This window comes from Diorhabda sublineata, chromosome 9, assembly GCF_026230105.1.
Source record: "Diorhabda sublineata isolate icDioSubl1.1 chromosome 9, icDioSubl1.1, whole genome shotgun sequence".
Taxonomy (NCBI): domain Eukaryota; kingdom Metazoa; phylum Arthropoda; class Insecta; order Coleoptera; family Chrysomelidae; genus Diorhabda; species Diorhabda sublineata.
Genome location: NC_079482.1, coordinates 16,485,383 through 16,505,052, shown reverse-complemented (window position 1 = coordinate 16,505,052; position 19,670 = coordinate 16,485,383). Strand labels below are relative to the sequence as shown.

Here is a 19,670-nt window from a genome sequence, read left to right as displayed (position 1 = left end):
GTTATTGATACAACAACAAAAAGAAATTTTTTAGTATTAGTGAGAAAAAATATGTAATTCTCAAGCATACATTGTAATGAACAAATGGGTTTGAATGGTAAGGATTTACCGCGTCGGCTGGACTGAAAGAGTTAATAATTATGGTATAATGGCAACAAATATCAAGTAAAGTTACACACCTAAAAATTTGCAAAAATCTACCCCAAGACCTGTATGCTATTTTAATGAATAGAAGTGTACATTACTGCTAATTAATTCTAGCCATAGGCTTTTCAATGAGCAGTGTACCAAAATATTGACTGTATACTTGCCAATTTAAAAACGGGTCCAAGTAGTGGTTTCCACGATGTCTAATGCTCGTCACTTAATCGGAGAATTATTATATTTTATATTAGAAGACTGTATTCAAAATAAACTTGGGTACAACTACAATGTAAGAATTAGTTTTTCGACTTTTAGAACAATTGGCTAGACCATGGCAAGAAACAAATTTGAAAAAACTGCTCCCCTCTATCATGTATGTCGTCGCGCCTTGTAAGTTGAATATCAATTAAATTTAATTCTGTATGAGGTGGTACTCGAAAAAAAGGAATATTTGTCTTCAAGGGCTTAATAATATTTTTTATGTCATACCAGAACAACATGATATTTATATCTCGTACACACTATCTACATATGCATCATGGCCCGAGCGGGTATTGAGGCGCAAAAATAGCCAAAACAGTTGATTAACTTATTCTTTCTATAAAGAATGGAAGATCCAGATGATACCTTTCTAACATCTTTAAAACCTCATTTTTTGATAATATGCTGTCTTCCAAATGGTACTCTTCCATCTACCATGGCGTTTCTCGAAGTCATACTTGTTGCAGCTTCTACTAAAAGTAAGTAATGACCAGTACAACTTGTAGGTTGAAAATAGTCTTTTTTTCTGACTATTGCTTCTAATAAATTTTAGAATCTTAATTGCTTTATAAATAATTATGAAAACTTGTTTTTTAGCATCCGTACAATAAGTAACATATTCACAATTTTTGTGCCAGACATTCACCTAATACACTAATACTCTAAATAGCATTAAGGTATTTAGTTGGTATCCTACCTTTGCTTTAAATATTCACATAATTTGTGAAAACTACAAGAGGTCTGGGAAAGTTTCAGTACTAAAAATCAAAGTACCCCCTTAATGTTATCTATATTTTCTGACATAAAAATGGGTGATGGTGGACTGTGGTATCGGTATCTGGATATTCTAGGTAATAGGTTTAATACTTGTCTTTTTAAAAACAAGAACGCAGACACGAATAATGTGGCAGGTAAAAATAAAAAGGTGGTAAATGAAATAATATAACATATAAATATGACACCAAGTCCATTCTGTCCTAGTTTACTAGCTGTTCTTTTATGTTTTTTAATTTAAAAAATTATCATTTCTCCTCATACGGTTTCTATTCTAATACTTAGTCTAAATGACGGATTACCAACATTCGTATATTTTACTTGTACTATAAAATTAGCTTATCCCGGCATTAGACAGGTCAAAAATAGTTACGTGTTTTGACACGTGGAGTGCAGCAAACCCCAAATTGATTCGGTCAACGATGCCTTCCTGATATCAATTCTGGAAAAATTTTAGTGTTTTTCTGGGCCCTCTTAGTAGATAATGTTGAAATCTTTGTATAAAAATATTATTTTTTGTTTTTATTGGATATTCCACGAAAGTGGATTCTTTTAGATTAAAAAATTCTCGCTAGTAACAAAAAAGTTAAGGTGTATTCAATTAGTACAATTTTTGCAATAGATGACTTCATTCTCGAGGAATAAAAACACGGAACACGCTTCACAAACATATCTAGTTTTTCTGTCACGTGAACGTGGGTATTCAGAGCATCTTCCCTATTGATTAGTCCTTGTCTTTTTGGTAGGTGGCTCCGGATTTTCACCCAAAATTTTTCTGATATTGCCGCGTAAATCGAGAGCATGACTGGGGTTAGACAGCCTTTGTCTCTGGTGGTATTTGATTAATTCCATACCTAATGTTTTATTATTATCACCCACCTGCCAGGTGGCAGGTGAGTAATAATATTTTCGGACCTAGTTCTTACGTTTTAACGTTATCTTCCTTACACCATGATGCAATTTCATTTTTTCCATAAAAAATATGGATTTCAAGCGGGTCTGCGACATTTTATTGACCGTCGACCACCTGCATTTCTGGGTTTTCTTCTTCGGTATCCTGTTCTTAGTCCTATTTGCACTGTATCTATGCTGGAACTATGATTTCAACAACCACGTGTAGAGGAATACTTAGTTTAAAGGTACTGAGGCCTGAGGCGCTAGCGTCGTTTGGCGGTCAATTTGAATATTTTTTCTGCATTCTTCAAGCGCTGGGCTTTGTCATACCCCACCTGTCTAATGCCGGGATCCGTGTCTGGGTAAATTAAGAACTGTCCAATAACGATTATTGAACACGTGAAACCTATTATGGAACTGAAGTTCTAGAAAAAAAAAATAGAGAGATATCAAAATAAATAGAAGAAGAAGCATTACTAAAGTGAAGAAACAAACGCTTTTGTAGGTTGAGTAAAATTATTTTCACCGAAAATCCAACGCGATATTAGGAAAGTGAGATAAAAACCTTACTCTGAGTTACGATCCATAATCAGCTGATGAGTGATTTACTTAATCTCGGATCATAGTTTCCAAAAGGCCCTTTGTTATTAGCATTCTCTACGTAAGGGTAGTATTTAAATTGGAATAATATTTCCCCTTCAAAGTACGCAACACATATCACAGCATTGTTATTATGATTGCTTCATGTTTAGTATTACTCAGCTTAAATTAGATCATTGATATTATAGAGTATGTCTCGATTGTTGTAGAAAATAACGATATGTTAAGTTTCTTGATAGATACCCCGTGCTCATTCAAATATTTTTTTCTGCATCTATCCAATTGCAGCTAAGCGATAAACAAGGATGCCAGATGGTTAGAAGCTAAAATCGTGAGGTCCCTAGTAGAAAAGTGGAAAATACATGTAGGTTATATTTTATTCATTTATCTGTTTTTACAAAAATATGAACAATTAGCTCCTATGTAAAATTAATTAAAACTCTGACAAAATAAAAAAATACATAATAAAAGAATAGCATATGAATAATGTTGAAAATTGATCTAATAAAATAAATTTATTCGATCCAAATCTGAATCACCTTTTTGGTGATACATTATTGCAGAATTTAATTTATTTGTTAAATCTGAAGACACAGTGAAGTTGTGGCAATTGCCGCTCTTTGCAACTAAACTTTTTGTTAGAAGGTGCCCTTCTAACGTTGTGGTTTGAAGACAATTCTTTCAGCTGAGTTTTGTTAAGATTAACTTGTGAAAACACTCTTTCGGCGTTAACGCTGGAATGTGGTGAAGTTCAACTTCTGGTGGTCGTGAATGGTTTACACCGTTAAATGTAGATGACATACACATCAGATAATGTTATAATTTTATGGAGTCCTGTCTACTATTCTTAAATCGACGAACGGCAATTCATGCGGGATCTGCATTATTTGTTCTCTTTCAGACAATTCAACGACAGGTTGCTTCATCTCTCGTAGTCCATAAATGATTCTGTTCCCTTGATTTATGAATAGACCCCATTTACTTTTGGATAATGAATATTTCCCTTGTACAGATAATGAAACATTTTTAGTTGTCTTTTCATGTATTTATGTCAGTGATGTTGGAGTATTAGGGATTAAGAATAACAAATATCACGAGATAGTAAGATTGAACATGAAGTCGTGAGATCTTACGATAAATCGTGAGATCTGGCATCTCTGGCGATGACATTCTATCGCTTATGGTATAAATATGTGACATTAGTGACATCGATAGTAAATGACAATACTACAAGTATTTAAGTAAGGTTAGTGTTTTATTTGGGTCAGAAAACTGGAATTTTGTATTAACTTCTGTTAAATTCAGACAAAGATGATTCAACAATAAACTTGTTGTGAAGTTCATGAATTTTTAAATACAGTATTAGAAGTATGTATCTATACTGTGTTCAGTACGATTCTATTTTTGAAACTTGATTAACCCAAAAAACAGATGTAATATCAGCCAATTTTTATGCAAAACAAAATGGATAGAGAAAAAGATGACAGAAAACTTACTTGGTCCGAACTCAAAGGGGTCGTTAGTGATCTAAGAAGACAACTTTCTAGTTTGTCTACCATGGTACCAACTTCTATAACATTTAGGACTTTACAAGATGGTAGATCTAGAATATATTTTTTGAGCACTCCTCAAAATGGTTGGGAGACTACTTTACTGTTTGCTGATGTACCTAATACTAATCAACCAACTAGTTTAAGATTGCAGTGGCAGTGTGTAATAGAATCAAATTTTCCAAGTATTTCATCATCAAATAAGTTTTCTAGGGAAGAACAACTGTTGTGGGAGCGAAAACGAATGACAACCTGGGGTATAAATTCATATGAAATTCACAGTGAATCTGGAAAAATAGTTTTTCCAGCTGCCAGCAGTTTATTTCAATGTGTAGACAATGGTTATTCAGTAAGTGTAATACCAAATATTATTGAAATTTGGGCCAATAATAATAATATAGTCTTTAAAATTCTACTAAGCAGTTTAAGAAGCCCTGCTGTATTGTATGTTATTAGTATAAGTATCTTTTGGATTAAAATATAAGTCAGTATTGTATGTTATTATGTATATTAGGGTATTATGTACACCGGGACCCATAGGATCTATTGTATTCCCATTTCTTGCTGCGATACTGAGGAACCCAGTATTTAGAGCTGGTCTATTAATACTACTCCTCTTAGAAAGATTAGAATGTGGGATGGTTGTAGCTGCTAGAGATCTTCTTTTCTATTTCACAGACTCCCAGGTGTAGTGCTCTGGAGTTCCATAGTGTCACACACTTCGAGATAATGTAGTCCAGTGTGCAAAAAATCTGTATGCTGCAATATCTACCAAGCCTAACGTCAATCGAGGCGACAGTGCCACAACAGGACTTCTGGGTGTTCTTCTTAGGCTGATACATTCAGCAGATCTTCTCTGATTATGGTTTCCCAATGAGAGTCTTTACTTGTCTGTGCCCCTGTAGATTGTCCCCATGACTGGTTTTACCTCTGTCTATCTTATTTCCAGTGCTTTCCTTTTTGTTCTGTTTGTCTGCTACTACTTTAGCAAGTCTTTCAGTTATTTCGTTTCCTTCCACTTGTGTGTGTCCCAGAATCCATTGCATGGTAACTTTATTTTTCTTACTTGTCCAGGCATTCCCAAACTAGTTTAGATTTAATTACATTAGAGCTTAGAGCTCTAGTGGCTGCTTGGCTATTGTACAGGATTGCTGTGTTGTCCATGCTTTCAGAGTATTTGATTATATGCCTGCACACTCGTATTCCAGTTCTGTCTTCTATTTTACAGCCATCCGTGTACCATTTTATGACATTTTTGTTCATTTATCATATGGTGTTTTGATACCACTTGCTTCTACAGCTTAATATTGAGGTGATTTTTTTCTCAGAGCTAAACTTTTTTAGTATTTCATCCCGAGGAATGTCCCAGGTTTGGCCTCTTTTTAAGGTCAGTTTGTCAATTTGTACTAGTTTCTACAATCGTTTATGTTCTATTCATATTATACACCTATTTGAAATTACATGGTATTGCTAACTGAATAAACTGAAATCTCAAAGCTGACACAAAAATTGACGCATTAGATTGTACTGCAAGTTTTGTTATTCTGCTGTTAAACCTATCTTCCTTTATTAATATTTTTTGAGATGTTTAAGCTTATTGTTAATTTATATTATTAATTTTTAGAATGGCCAACTGTTTCCTACAAAACTTCGTATGACTGCCTCCGGAGCAAAAATAAACTCTCAAATATGCCCTTCAAATCCAGATTTGGTAGCTTATATTTGTAATCATGACATATGGATAACACATACAGTATCTGGATCAAATGTTAGATTAACATATGCCCACAAAGGTGGAAGAAATTTGGCTGATGACCCTCTTTGTGCTGGAGTACCTTCTTATGTTATGCAAGAAGAGTTTTCTAGATACCAAGGATATTGGTGGCAACCAAAATCAGCTGGTAAGAATGCAGAATTGATTTTTTAATTTTCATTCCTTTAATATATTTGAATGAAACAGTGGAAACAAAAAATATGTAAAATATAGATATTTATATTTTTTAACATATTTATATCGATCTATTAACAACACTGGAACCTATTTTTCTGTGTACTATGCACCTGCAAACAAAAGTAAAATTATTTATTCTAAATTATATTGTGTTTAGAGCAATTGTTCTAAATATCAATTTGTTCTAGGTGGTGTGTATAGAATTTTGTATGAAGAAGTAGATGAAGGTGATGTCAAAGTTTTTTGTTTTCCGTCATCTCAATCCGATTCTGGGGAAGTGGAAGAATTTCGATTTCCACGAGCTGGCTGTGCCAATTCTAAGTCATATCTCAAGATGATAGAATTTAAAGTTAATGAACACCTTCAAATAGTAGATGTTTGTATGTTAGAGTTGCAATTCTCTCTTTCTTTATTATTTCCTTGGATGGAGTATGTAGTAAGAGCAGGATGGACACCAAATGCAGAATAGTAAGTGATTAGATTGATTCTTATCATTTTGCACTTCACACACACTTTACTTTTAAAGTTGAATCATGCTGAGAAGAACAGGAAGTCTATGCCAAATTGCAGCTGCCTTTAATTATTTAAGCACAAATATCACAATGTTAGGGGTTACGATTATTGGGATTGGAAAAATTCCATGGAAATAATCTTAAAATAGCTACATATATATAAGTTTATATTACATTAATATTGAAAAAATGTTTTAGCATTTGGGTTCAAATGTTGGATAGACGCCAACAAAAATTAGAATTAGTATTACTTTCCCTCAGTAATTTCACTGAAGTGCTTCCTATCTATGAAGATACTAGTATTGTTCATCACAGTAGTCCAATAGTACAAGTTATATTTTCCCAAGAGTCAAATATATGGATTAATGTACATGACTTATTGCACTTCTTGCCGACAACTGACAATAATGAGGTAAGCATAGATTTATTTCTAACTAAAATTGTTGCACTTTGACATCTGCATGTCATTGGAAACAAACAAGTTTCAATGACTGGAGCACTATTGCATGTAATTAAATTGGTAGGTGAAGACTTTGATAAAGTAAAGTAAAGAAGTAAAAAGACGAAGTTTGAGTACTATGACATCAGAATAATTGCTACTTACCTAGAGAATATGTCGATTTTAATAGGCTTAAACTTTGATAGATTGGTTTCTTCTCCCCTTATCCTCTGAAAGATTATTATTGACTGTTAACGAATCTGTCAACCTATTAACAAGCTATTTGGCGTATTTCTTGACCAAAATTTGAATTTAGAATTTGTAGCCGATTCTTTGACTTATTTTACTTGGTATTAGTTCCTTGTGTTGCTGATAATCCTCATAATAATTATTAAAAAAATATATATAACATTCTCATCCGAGGATTTAGTTTCATATAAAATATTTCTAGTTGGTTATGCTTGATGTGGATTTTCTTTTAATGGAACACATTTTCTTAGTACATTTTTTTAATGGATGTTCTGCTAAGTTGAGAAAAAAGTTAGCAGAATATAATTAAATGCTCCGTTGTTCAATGGTAGAAAAAAATTTTCTGTAAGAAGTTTTTCCTATTCTTAGACGTCACGAAAAAAATTACTTTTCCGAATTTTCTCAGCAGATCATCATTGGTAAAGATTTATAGATTCGTGTGGCCTCGTTAGGGCCTTTATAATTAAATGCTCTATGAATGCTAATGAAATTCTGGCGGATGACACAAAAAGTAGAAATTTGCCCCGCAAAAGAAGCAAGATTTGTTGTTAGGTATCATTCTTAACTAATGATAGGGTTCTGTCAAGAAAATCCGAAGAAATTAATTTTTAATTCTTCACCAATTATAGCGTCCTGCTGAAAAAACACGGAAAAGTAATTCTTTTCGTGACGTTCAAGAATAGGAAAAAGTTTTTTTTACAAAAATTTTTTTTCTATTATTGAACAACAAAGCATTCAATTAACATCTGATTATGGAAGCATTCTACTTCTACAATTAGCTATTGATTTTGCATATTTTGCATTGCTCTGTTAATATTTTCCTAAAGTTAGCAGAACAGCCAATTTCTCAAAAACTCTCACAGGGGAAAATTTCGTAATATAGCAATTCACTAGCACTTAATTTTCCTTTTATTGTTTTTTCTGTCTGCTCATATTGCTCTGCTAACTTTAATGACTTTATTTTTATGTTAATTTTTCAGGTACAGTTTATTTGGGCCTCTGAAGAAACTGGCTTCCGGCATCTGTATTTGATCTCAGCACAAATATTGCCATATACTAATGGGATAGTGGAAACTACAGAAACAATGGATTATGTCTTTCTTCAGCCAAAAATTTTATCTAAAGTGGCATTAACTCTTGGTGATTGGGAGGTATTGGGTGAAAATCTTTGGGTTGATAATGAAAGACAGTTAGTATATTTTATGGGTTTAAAAGAAACTCCTTTGGAAAAACATTTGTATGTAGTTTCGTTGAGAAGGCCCGGTGAAATTAGATTATTAACGAGGCCTGGATATTCTTATTCTGTGGATTTTAATAAAGTAAGTTGTGTAGACTATCTATTAGAAGAATGAAAGAGTTGTTACAATTTTTGAATATTTATAACAATTTAATGGAAACTTCTTTCACTTATAAAAAATAGAAAGAAACACTTTTAAAAATGAGTATACATAACAAAACACTTGTGTATAAAAAGTGGATATAGCAGCGAATAAAAATAAATATATTCGCAGCTGGATAAAGTAGGATACCTCAGTTTCTTTTGGTATCTATTTATAAGCATTACAAAAAATTCTAATCTACAACCAAAATCATCATCATTCATTTCCTGATGTAGTTGAAGGGTGGTATTTCTCTTCTCAAAATTCACAATACAAATGCTTTACTTGTAGCACTATCAACAGTTATTTCTCTTGTAGGTTTCCTTCAATTTTCTTAACTCATCATATAGTGGGAAATGTGATATTTGGAATACTTAAATTTTCTCTAAATACCCCAATTCATTGAGCCTGTCAAGGCATGATGTAAAGATTACAAGGTGTGCTATTTGCACTTTTAATCCTTATAATATAATATACTATTTCCTCAACTCACTTTTTTTCTCTAGCATATCAGTTCAATTGACGATAGCTGACTAGTTCAAAACTTAGTTTTGTGACATTTCATTAATTAGTTTCTCATTGTAATGTAATATTTTTCTTATTTATTTCAACTATTTTTTACCAATATTATAATTAACTTATCACTACTCATATAATTAAATATTCACTACTTTTATAAGTTATTTAAATTCGCAGGTTGCTTTTTAGTATTTCGTTCTGTTCACTATGAATTATAAACTGACTCTCGCTGCTAAACAAGCACGAATTTGTACTAGAAGTGGACTAGAATTCTAGGAAGTAAAAAACAGATAAATAAAAAGGCCTTTCTAGAAATTGATTCTACACGAGTTCGTAACAATAAAAATTAATTAATGAATATTTTAGGATTGCTCAATGATAGTAACAGTGTACAGCAATATACAGAGGCCACCGGACTGCCAAGTATTTAAAATAGTTCATACAGACTGGACTGTGGAAGGTGTTACTTTAACTCCTTTAGGCTATCTTATGGAGACCCCACCATTACTCAGTGAATGTTATTCTCCTGAATTATTTACTCATGAAATTAGTTCGGGGCATGTTTTATATGCCATGGTATTCAAACCCCATGATTTTGAAATTGGGAAGAAATATCCAACTGTTTTAAATGTATATGGGGGACCTGAGGTGCAATTAGTATCAAATACTTTCAAGGTAAGTTGTTTTTGTAGTAAGATAATAAGTAAACTGAATTTTTTTCAATTTCTTATTTCTTAGACCTTTTGATATGTTTATGCTTCTAAATGTTCTTGATTTTAAGTCTCTTCTGATTCAAAATTAGTGAAATTTTCATCTGTCTTTTAAAAACTATGAAAGAGACTAATTTTTAATCAGGAGAGACCTAAAACTAAGAACATTTAGAAGCATAAACTAAAATTTTGTGAGACGTTTGTGGAGGAGGAATTTTTTGACCATCTCACACTCGATTTGTGATATTTCTTGAATCTAAAGTGGAGATAATTCGTGGATAATCCAATAATGATATTCGTACAAATTTTAGTTTAGATTAGATACTAAACAATGTTAACGGTTTTTCAATTTTTTTTATCATAGGGCATGAGGCAATTAAGGATGCACATGTTGGCTGCTAGGGGTTACTGTGTAGTAGCCATAGATTCTCGAGGATCTCAGCACCGAGGATTACAGTTTGAGAGTTATATAAAAAGACGGATGGGTACTGTAGAATTGAAAGATCAAGTAGAAGTTTTAAAATGGTTGTCCGAAAGTCTTAACTATATAGATTTAAATAGAGTCGCTATTCATGGTTGGTCTTATGGTAAGCCTGTTAAAAATTTCTTCTTATTCCAATAGTATTAATATCCACTATCAATATCAAAAACTATTGTGCTACTCCAAAATATTTTTTCCTTTTTCCCAATGATGTCCATCTCTATCAGCCTTTGGAATAAAATGTTTTCTCCTGTGTTAAAATTTATCAGTATGTCTTTTCTTATAGAAAAATTATGGAAATAATTGGAAATCTTCCAAATAAACTAATTTAGTTTCCATGCAAGCGTGTCTCTTTACCATAGGCAGGTTATTGGTCTCATCTATGAACAAGCTTCAGAAACTGGACGTATATCAAGGCACAAATAAGGAAAAAACGAGTATGAAGGACAAATATGCTGCGACTAGCGTTCTGGAATGTTAGCTTTTGAAACGAAAAAGACCAGGTGATAATATTGGAGCAGTATCCAAGAACGACTGACCTTTGCACACTTTCTGAAACTAAAAAATACCAAAGAGCTAGTTCTGGAGTTTATCACAATTTTGGAATTAGAGAAGGGTAATTTAGATATAGTGAGAATGTATGCACACACCAAACATAAGTAAGCCGAAACAAGAAATGAACGATCTCAACGCGAAGTTACAGGCATTACTAAACAAAATACCAACAGGGAACAAACTTATTCTGGTGGGAGGTTTCAACGCAAGAATTGGACAATCAAGTTATAGATAGTGTGAAACATCGATTCCTCGAAGAAATAATCAAAGCGTATGGTGAGGCTCTTGTGGATCTATGCAGCCATACTCAGAATAAATAATACCTTTTCCTATCAAAATTTATAATATAAGATAACAGAATCAAACTCCAGAGGCTACTAATTTGTCATTGATTACATTATTAATAACAAAAACATACACAGATCCCAAATCCTGTATGTGCGATCTCTTGCATCATCAGAGTTGGGCGGGGGCCATCAGTTGGTCCTTTGTAAAATAAGATTGGGCATTCTCGAAAGAAAGAGCTGGTAAGCAAAGAAAAATTCAATATAGAGTCACTAATGTGCGTGAGTTCCAGGAAACTATATGATACATGTCTATCACACAAGATCTAGAATAACCGGATACCACCACAAGATACTGTAGAACTAGCAATGCAAAAGGTGAAAACTAACGTGAAGATGTCATTGTTGAAATTATTGTCCTTCCAAGTATGTAACTTCGAATGTCCAAGTCCAAGTAAACTGTCCAAGAGTTTTTTAACATGTCTACGTCTCGATATTTCATTTAATCTTTATCAAGGCTAAAAATACATGGTACATAATAACTCAATCGTTGACGAAGATAAACAAGTAAACATAAAATTGGGAAATTAGATGTAAAACAATAATCAGTGTAACAATATAAATATCTATACATGTATATATAAATGAATAGGATACACTGCATCTAAGACAAATTATATAACATAAACAAATAAGAAAATTGTTGTATAGAGAGAGATAAATGCTTTATTGTCAAAGAATTGTTACAATTTGTAGACAAAAGTTTGTAAAAACTAAAAAAAAACATAAAAATAACTAAATAAAGATACAAATAAAATTTCAATATACAGAAGAAAACCACAATGAGTAACGAAATTATAGGTAATAATTAGTATATAAGTCCATACCAAATTAAAACCAGTAAGAAGCATGTCCTCAATTAAAATATTATTATTAGAATAGAGTCCTTTACAGAGTGGATGGCACTTTCCAGTAAATATGCCCTCAAATTATTACGAAATGAGGGAAAAAATGATATCGATTTGATTTCAATTGGCAAGTGATTGTGCATTTTTCTTGCATTGTAAAATATGCCCTCAACTAATTCTGAAGTTGGAGAAGTTTGCTTACAAATTAGGCAAACGGATTCAAAGATGCATAAACAAGGAGGAATCTTTTAAAGAAGTTCCTGCAGCGAGCTCTCCTGTTTATATCGAGTAACATCTAACAGCTCTCTTTTGTAGTTTGGAGATTCACTCAAATTGAGTCACACCACGTATCCCTGAAGGAAAGGGCATAACGGAGATGCGACTCATTAAGGGCATAATAAACTGTTAAGGAGGTGGATAAGTTCAGTACTGATGAGATTCAGTACAGTTAGGTATAGATTCAACCACGTCAATGGTAGTGTTATTTAATAAAAAGGCTGCATTTTTATATGATAAAACAGAAGGACAAAGAAAAAGCTATTTGAAGAAACCAATACACATACACATATAAGTAAAAACCTGTGCAAACAACATACCTTTTTAAATTATTAGACTTCAGTCAAAAGATAAAATACATATTCCACACAAGAGATAATTCTTTTAGATCTATCAGTGAATGAATATTTCCAAATTTTTCCAATATTAACAAAATTATGAACGGTAAAAACTGTTGGAATTATTCTAATTATTACTATCCAGTACTAGTCCGGTTATTGTGTGTTGACTTATAAACATTCAAAAGATGGTTATATTGGACCGCAAAATTGGCTACATCCATGCGGTTATAAACTGTTACATTCAGTTTTTTGTATATGTTCTTTTTGCATATTTATGCTCTTTATCTAGAATTTTCACATCATCAAAATTAAAGTTGTGACCCTCAGTGAAATGATGTTGGGCCAGAGCTGTTTTATCTTTTTTATTCTTATTATGTTCTCGACAATCATATTCATGCTGGTATATTCTGAATTTCAAGTACTGATTACATAACAATGTAATTTTTATTGCAGTCTAAACAATTTATTTTATAAATCACATTGGAATGCTGGAGTTGAGCTATTTGTTTATTGGGTAGATTGCCAGCTCACAATTATTTGACGAGTGCGTTTTCAAACAGTTTCCAAGTTTCTCTGATAGTCCTCTAATATAAGGAAATTTACAATACATTTTATTTTCGTTTCGAGGTACCTGTATTACGTTATAATTGCTCTCATTTATAATTTTATTAACCAGGTTTTTTGAGTAATCATTAACATTGAGAATTTGTCTGATTTCATTATTATTATTAGTATAGAATTCAGGGCTACTTAGATGTTGAACCCTGTATATAAGCCCTTTATCGTCCCTAATTTATGTCTCCAAGGATGGTTCGAATAAAAGTTGAGAAGTTGGCCTGAAGCTGAAGGTTTGGATAATCAATTTAATAAAAATTTACCATTCGATCGCCTAATTACTAATGTGTCCAAGAAAGGTATAGCACCATCTAATTTTTCCTCAAAGATAAACTTGAGATTGGGATGATAGGAGTTAAAGGTACATATTACTATCTCAATTTGTTGCTTTGGAAGGGCTAAAATGGGATAAATTTTAACAAAATTAACTGGAAATGGTATTTGCTTCAAACTTTCAGTAACCAGGACATACATGACCAAATTTGCTAAAACTGGGCTAGCAGGATTTCCCATGGCTGTGCCTTTCAGTTGTATGGGAAATCTGTCATTGAAATAAAAGTAACTAGATCCAAATAAGTAATCAATTAATTCTATAATCAAATTATACTGTATATACTGTATGCCAATAGGTATCTCCAATGATTCTTAATGATGTTATTTACTAAAATTCTAGGTATATTGGTAAAAAGTGATACTACGTATAAAGATATCAAAATATAACCATTTTCCAGTGTTATATCTTTTGTTGACTCCACAAATCCATAAGAATTTTTTACATTATGTACAAACGTGGTGATTATTGGCGATATTAACTTGTTAATTAATACAATTCACTACTGGCCTCATGTTTAGGGTTGGTTTGTGAGTTTCTTCATAAGCCATAAATTTTCGGTACAACTGCATTATTTGTTATCATCGTTTTGCCTTTAGCTTTTGAGACTATTTCCAATTTGTTGACTAATTCATTCGCTCTACGTTGGTATATGTTTGTTGGATCCTTATTCAATAATTCATAATTATTAACGTCAGATATAATTTCATTAATGCATTCAAAATAGTCCTTCTTATTCATGATTCATTTCCCTTGTCTGAACCAGATACAATGATACCATTGTTAACACAAACGAATTGTTTTGTTTTATAGAAATCTCTCCTGACTTGTTCGTTTCGTTTATCATTTGTCAAAAGGAAATAGCAATTTTTCAATATATTAACAGTTCTAGATCTAAGGTAAGATTTATCGTCTTCATTGGAACTTACACAAGAGATACAATATTGTAGGTCTTTAATGAGTGTTGTTAATGGAAATTCTTGATAACTAAAAATTTGGACCTGCACACAGAAGTCTTTTTACTTCCATTGGTATATCTAATTTAGAGTAATTTTTTTAATGAATTCTTCATGAGTTATGAATTTTCTTAATATTCTTAGTTTTTACATTGTTAAAACATACATTACATCTACAAGTGGCCCTATTTTCGAAATTATGCATTATTTCCAGTGATAAAATTGACCTTACCTCATATTTAATTATATCCCAATTCTTTTTCTAATTTCCAAAGAATTACTTTAATTTCTAAATTAAAACCTGATTTGATAAATCTACGTTGTATATTAGTCACTTCATTTTGGAATGGATGATTCTCAATACTAAGACTGAGTAAGCACTTCATATTATTCTATTCCTGTACAAAGCAAGTTTGTAATCCAACTTCAGCCACTTTCCTTTTAATATTGTTCCACACATTTTTAGCCTTGATAAAGATCAAATAAAATATCAAAACGTTGGGATTTCAAAAAACTCTTGGACAGCAGACTAACATTCTGGCAGCAGCAGAGGAAGCACTTGGCAAAAGAAAAGTCAATATGTCTTCTACAAAAAACAAAAATCTCGGTTTACCAATGAAGTATTATAGTATGAAACAAGTAAACGTGAAAATACGGAGATAAAACGAGAGTATAAGTTGTCAATCGAAATGTAGCATTATCTTTATGGAGGTTGAAGAAGAATATTATGGATATGATTCAGAAAAATACCTACTAGAGAATATATTTCGGCTAAGATCTCACCGAGCGAATCGTCAAACCACTTTAAGACCCTATAATCAGATGACCAAGATGATACCCCTAGCACACTGGAACAAGAGACTAATACTTTCGAAATCAGCCAGGGGTAGGTTGAAACGGCGATATCAAGGTTGAAAAATAGGAAGCATCCGGGACCGGACAATATCAGCAACGAAATGATTAAGTATGGTGGCAACTCACTATTTAAAGAGCAACAAGGCTGCAGACACAATAGACAAAGAATTCATATTGAGACAAATTATAGAAAAAACTATAGAGTATAATAAGCCAGCCTCACTAGGCTTGCTTAATTAAGCCTTTCAACAGGGTAAAACTCATATATGTTATATACGAATTTTACAGGAAGAACGAGTAAAGTGATACAAATAGTCAAAGAACTTAACTCGCTAAACCACAATAATACAGCACAATCTATGTCCAATGCTTTTCAATCTTGTCCTAGAGTGCAAACAAACGGAGCCAAAACTGCAGGAAGAGAATACACAATGGGAAGCAGCGAGTCTCCAAATTGTATGCTATGCAGATGATACTGTTCCCATAGCAGAAGGCGAAGATAAATGCATTGAATGCTTTTCAGATTCGACCGAATGGTAGAACAGTTCGATATGAAGATTTCTATCCACAAGACAAAGTGAATGACATTAAGTAAAGATCTAGTACGCTGCAAGTAAGAGATACACGATAAAATAAAAGAAAAAGTTATGAACTTCAACAATCTAGGAACTATAACATCGAACAATAGAAACATCTACTAGAAAGCACGCATATAAGCCAAGAAGGCCTCAATAAATTCATGACTACCTCAAGCAAGGTGCGTATATACAAAACTACTGGACGTCTCATATTAACCTTTTGAATTTTTCTGAACAACAGAGATGGAAAATCTTATATTAATAGCTGGAATAGATAACGCAGCTCCGACATTAGATAGGCCTGCGACCAAATTAAAAGTTATAGTTTGATGGGTAGGAGGAGGAAACGAGAGTAGAAGGCACACGTCCACAAAATAGGGGAGGATTGGATGGCGAAAAAAGCATTCAACCACCAGAAGACCAGCAGGCAGACCTCTAAAGAGGTGGGCCAAATCATGGATATAGACATCTCAAGAGATGAAGAAATTGGAGAATATAGGGAAAGTGGAAGAAAAAGAAAAGAAAAAGTTTCCATGTATAGAGCACGCAAATTAAATTTTTTGGGATATTATTTTCCAATTTAATTTTTTTTTCATGGAACATCTAAATAAAAATTTAACTTGCGCTGAATGTACCCAAGTACCCTGGAATAGGTTTCAATTTGCAATCATCATTCTATGGTTTGTATGTACAGATCGTGTCAGTAGAGCAGCACAGGGAACATATTAAGTCAAAACACTCATCATCATACCTAGTGCTGAAATTATTCCATTTTGCTTAAAGGAATTTAATTTGAAACCTACCATTGTTGCCTGATGTCCTATATTAACCATACATCGCCTAAGAAAAAAAAAATTGGTCGGAGAACAGGAAAATTGAGTTCATATTGAGGGGGGATTTTTGCTCTTCACAAGCCAACTATACTATTGTATGTAAAATTATATAATAGATAACAAACATTATTGGAAGGATAATTTATTATGGTTTGGGGAGGCATTTCTTTGATAGTATGCACCAATCCGATAGTCCCAAAAAATAGAACTATGACAGCTTGCATGTACATACAAGACATTTTACATCAGTATCAGTGCTCCATATAAAGAAGGAAAGATAACGTCAGGCCGCAACGATTGTTGAAAATAGAAGTTGGAATTTATACTTTGTAATAGCCATCATGTTATCCAGACTTCAAACCAATAGAAAACTTGTTGCATATCATTCACTGGTGATTAAAATCAATAATCTAGAAAACATAAGGACGAATCTAAATCAAGGAACATTTCTAATTTTAAAAAGCTAATAAATGCTGCGTTAATGTTTTTTTACAAATGTAGTATCAAAAAAATATACATATGTGTTTTTTAGGCGGTTATTTAAGTTTAATGGGTCTAATTAATTATCCAGACGTGTTCAAAATAGCTATAGCAGGAGCTCCTGTAACAAATTGGAATTTGTATGACACAGGGTATACAGAAAGATATATGGATTTACCTGAATATAATCCTGAAGGGTATCATGATGGGAACGTTTTGAATTATATCAGCAAATTTCCTGAAGAGTAAGTATATAGGCAAATGTCATTAATATTTATATTTATCTACAATCTACTTTGAATACAGTTTCATTTGCAATCTCAAAAGTTTTAAAACAATTTACTTAGTAATCATAACAACTATTGAAATCTTTTTGTGAGGATTGTTATTCTTATCGAAAATCTGAACTGTAAGGTCGGGATCATTGAAAAAACTTGGAAGACCTTTTCGTTTAATATATATTTTAATAATAGTCAATTCTTTCTCTACTAGCTTATAGTACGTCGATATTACTTCCAGCAAATATGCTTACGTTTTATGAAATAAAATAATGTACTTTAAATTAATTGGGAAAATAATAAAGATATGAATGAACTGACTCATCTGAATCTAAAAGGTTAATGTAACAATGTTAATAAATATATCTGCCATTTGTTACATTTCATAGATTAATGAACTTAAACTATTGTATGTATGGATTTGAATCTACTGTGTCCCCCTTTCTTGCTGAGATACTGGAGAACCCAGTGTTTACAGCTGATCCATTAATCACACTCCCATTATCTGCTAGGCCTAGCGTCTTCAGGTGTTTGTTGAGGCGACAGTGCCCTGATAGAACTCCTGTTAGTATTCGTAGATTGTTCTTACTTAGTTTGATACATTCTGCAGATTTACTCTGGTTATAGTTTCCCAGAAGAGTCTTTGCCTGTCTCAGCCCTTGTAGGTTGTCCCAATAATTACAGACCTACAAGATACAGTACTTAACATTTTTATCTGGCCATCTGGTATATATTCCAAAACAAATTTTAAATATTTACATGAGTTTAACTCATTTGTATACATTTGTTTGGTGAATCTCGTTGTTAATATTCTTTGCAGGATAATTGAACTTACAACTTCACTCCTGTGAACATGTACGTTAGGATGACGAGAACCTAAACATTCACTTTCATTTATATATCAGTTGTCAATCACTTACTGAACAGTAGTTGACATGTTTAAGTAATTTTTCTCAACAGTTTGAGCGTTGTCAGTGATTGCTTGTATAAAAATGTCAGAAGATTGAAAATTTGAGTGCCAATGACAAATAATAATTATGATAGGCATCAAAGTACTTTCCAAAAATAATTACACTGAGCATGAGGAATATAATTTTCTTACTCAACAGTTGGAGAGTGAGGTCTTCAAGTATAGCTTGAAATTGACATTACTCATATGAAAACAGTAATGTAAAATAAAAACTGAAAAAAATATAGATTCTGAATTGTTGTGCTATTTAAAAAGGAGGACACAGTTTTCTGAATTACATAATTCTCATTCAACAGCCGTTAGTAATTATTTAAATGGACAAAACTTTCAAAACATTCTTGTGTTTTAACAAATTCATTTCAGAGACTTCACTTTCCACTTGTGCCTATAGTAGAAAATTCAAAAGCAGTAGCCCTCATTGAAATTCAATATGAAATTATATATAATAAATTTTTTAATTTTTTAACAGGGAAAACCGATTGCTGATCATCCACGGTTTAATAGATGAAAATGTACACTTCTACCATACTAGCCAGCTGATTAATAGCCTTATAAAAGGTGGAAAACCGTATCAATTGCAAATTTATCCCAACGAAAGGCATTCTCTGCGCCACCTTGATGCTAGCAAACATTATGAAACTACTTTATTATCATTTTTACAAAACAATTTGTAGAAATAATATAAGGAGATTAACTTTGATCATATTTAATAACAGGGTGTATGTCAACAATTTGAAAGTGTCAAAAAAGTTCAGTACCATCAAAGTTTTGTTAATGGTGATGGTGGTCCCAGTGAAAGATTTTGCAGTTGAATCAAATCATTTCTTCTATATTTTCTTTTATAATAAATTTTTCTATTACATAATAACAATGTTTTCACATTTTGCTAATTTTGTCGTAGCAAAGCTTAATCTATTAATTGGATTTATACCTAAGTTGGAGTTTTT

At 32.3% G+C, this 19,670-nt stretch overlaps 1 protein-coding gene across 2 annotated transcripts; it reads left to right on the top strand.

The window, feature by feature from the left end:
• Positions 1-3,871: 3,871 nt before the first annotated feature.
• On the top strand, positions 3,872-19,404 carry LOC130448743 (dipeptidyl peptidase 9). 2 transcript variants are annotated; one of them, XM_056786239.1, is made up of 9 exons: positions 3,872-4,572; positions 5,848-6,124; positions 6,363-6,642; positions 6,885-7,098; positions 8,355-8,693; positions 9,639-9,947; positions 10,347-10,569; positions 17,528-17,720; positions 19,193-19,404. In XM_056786239.1, exons 1-9 carry the CDS (start codon positions 4,126-4,128, stop codon positions 19,395-19,397), a joined length of 2,487 nt encoding a protein of 828 aa, XP_056642217.1. In that variant the 5' UTR covers positions 3,872-4,125; the 3' UTR covers positions 19,398-19,404. The 2 variants fall into 2 exon arrangements, 1 of the variants encoding a protein (XP_056642217.1); XR_008910370.1 differs by lacking the exon at positions 19,193-19,404 and adding an exon at positions 16,108-16,341 and having other exon boundaries at positions 3,911-4,572; positions 17,528-17,559.
• The last annotated feature ends 266 nt before the right edge of the window (positions 19,405-19,670 follow it).

What these genes read in the sequence shown, in the direction of transcription:
- LOC130448743 (XM_056786239.1), top strand. Translation starts at nt 4,126, where the DNA reads ATGCAAAACAAAATGGATAGAGAAAAAGATGACAGAAAACTTACTTGG. An exon ending in CGACAACTGACAATAATGAG is followed by an intron (nt 7,099 to 8,354) that starts GTAAGCATAGAT and finishes TTAATTTTTCAG; the next exon opens with GTACAGTTTATTTGGGCCTC. An exon ending in TATTCATGGTTGGTCTTATG is followed by an intron (nt 10,570 to 17,527) that starts GTAAGCCTGTTA and finishes TGTGTTTTTTAG; the next exon opens with GCGGTTATTTAAGTTTAATG.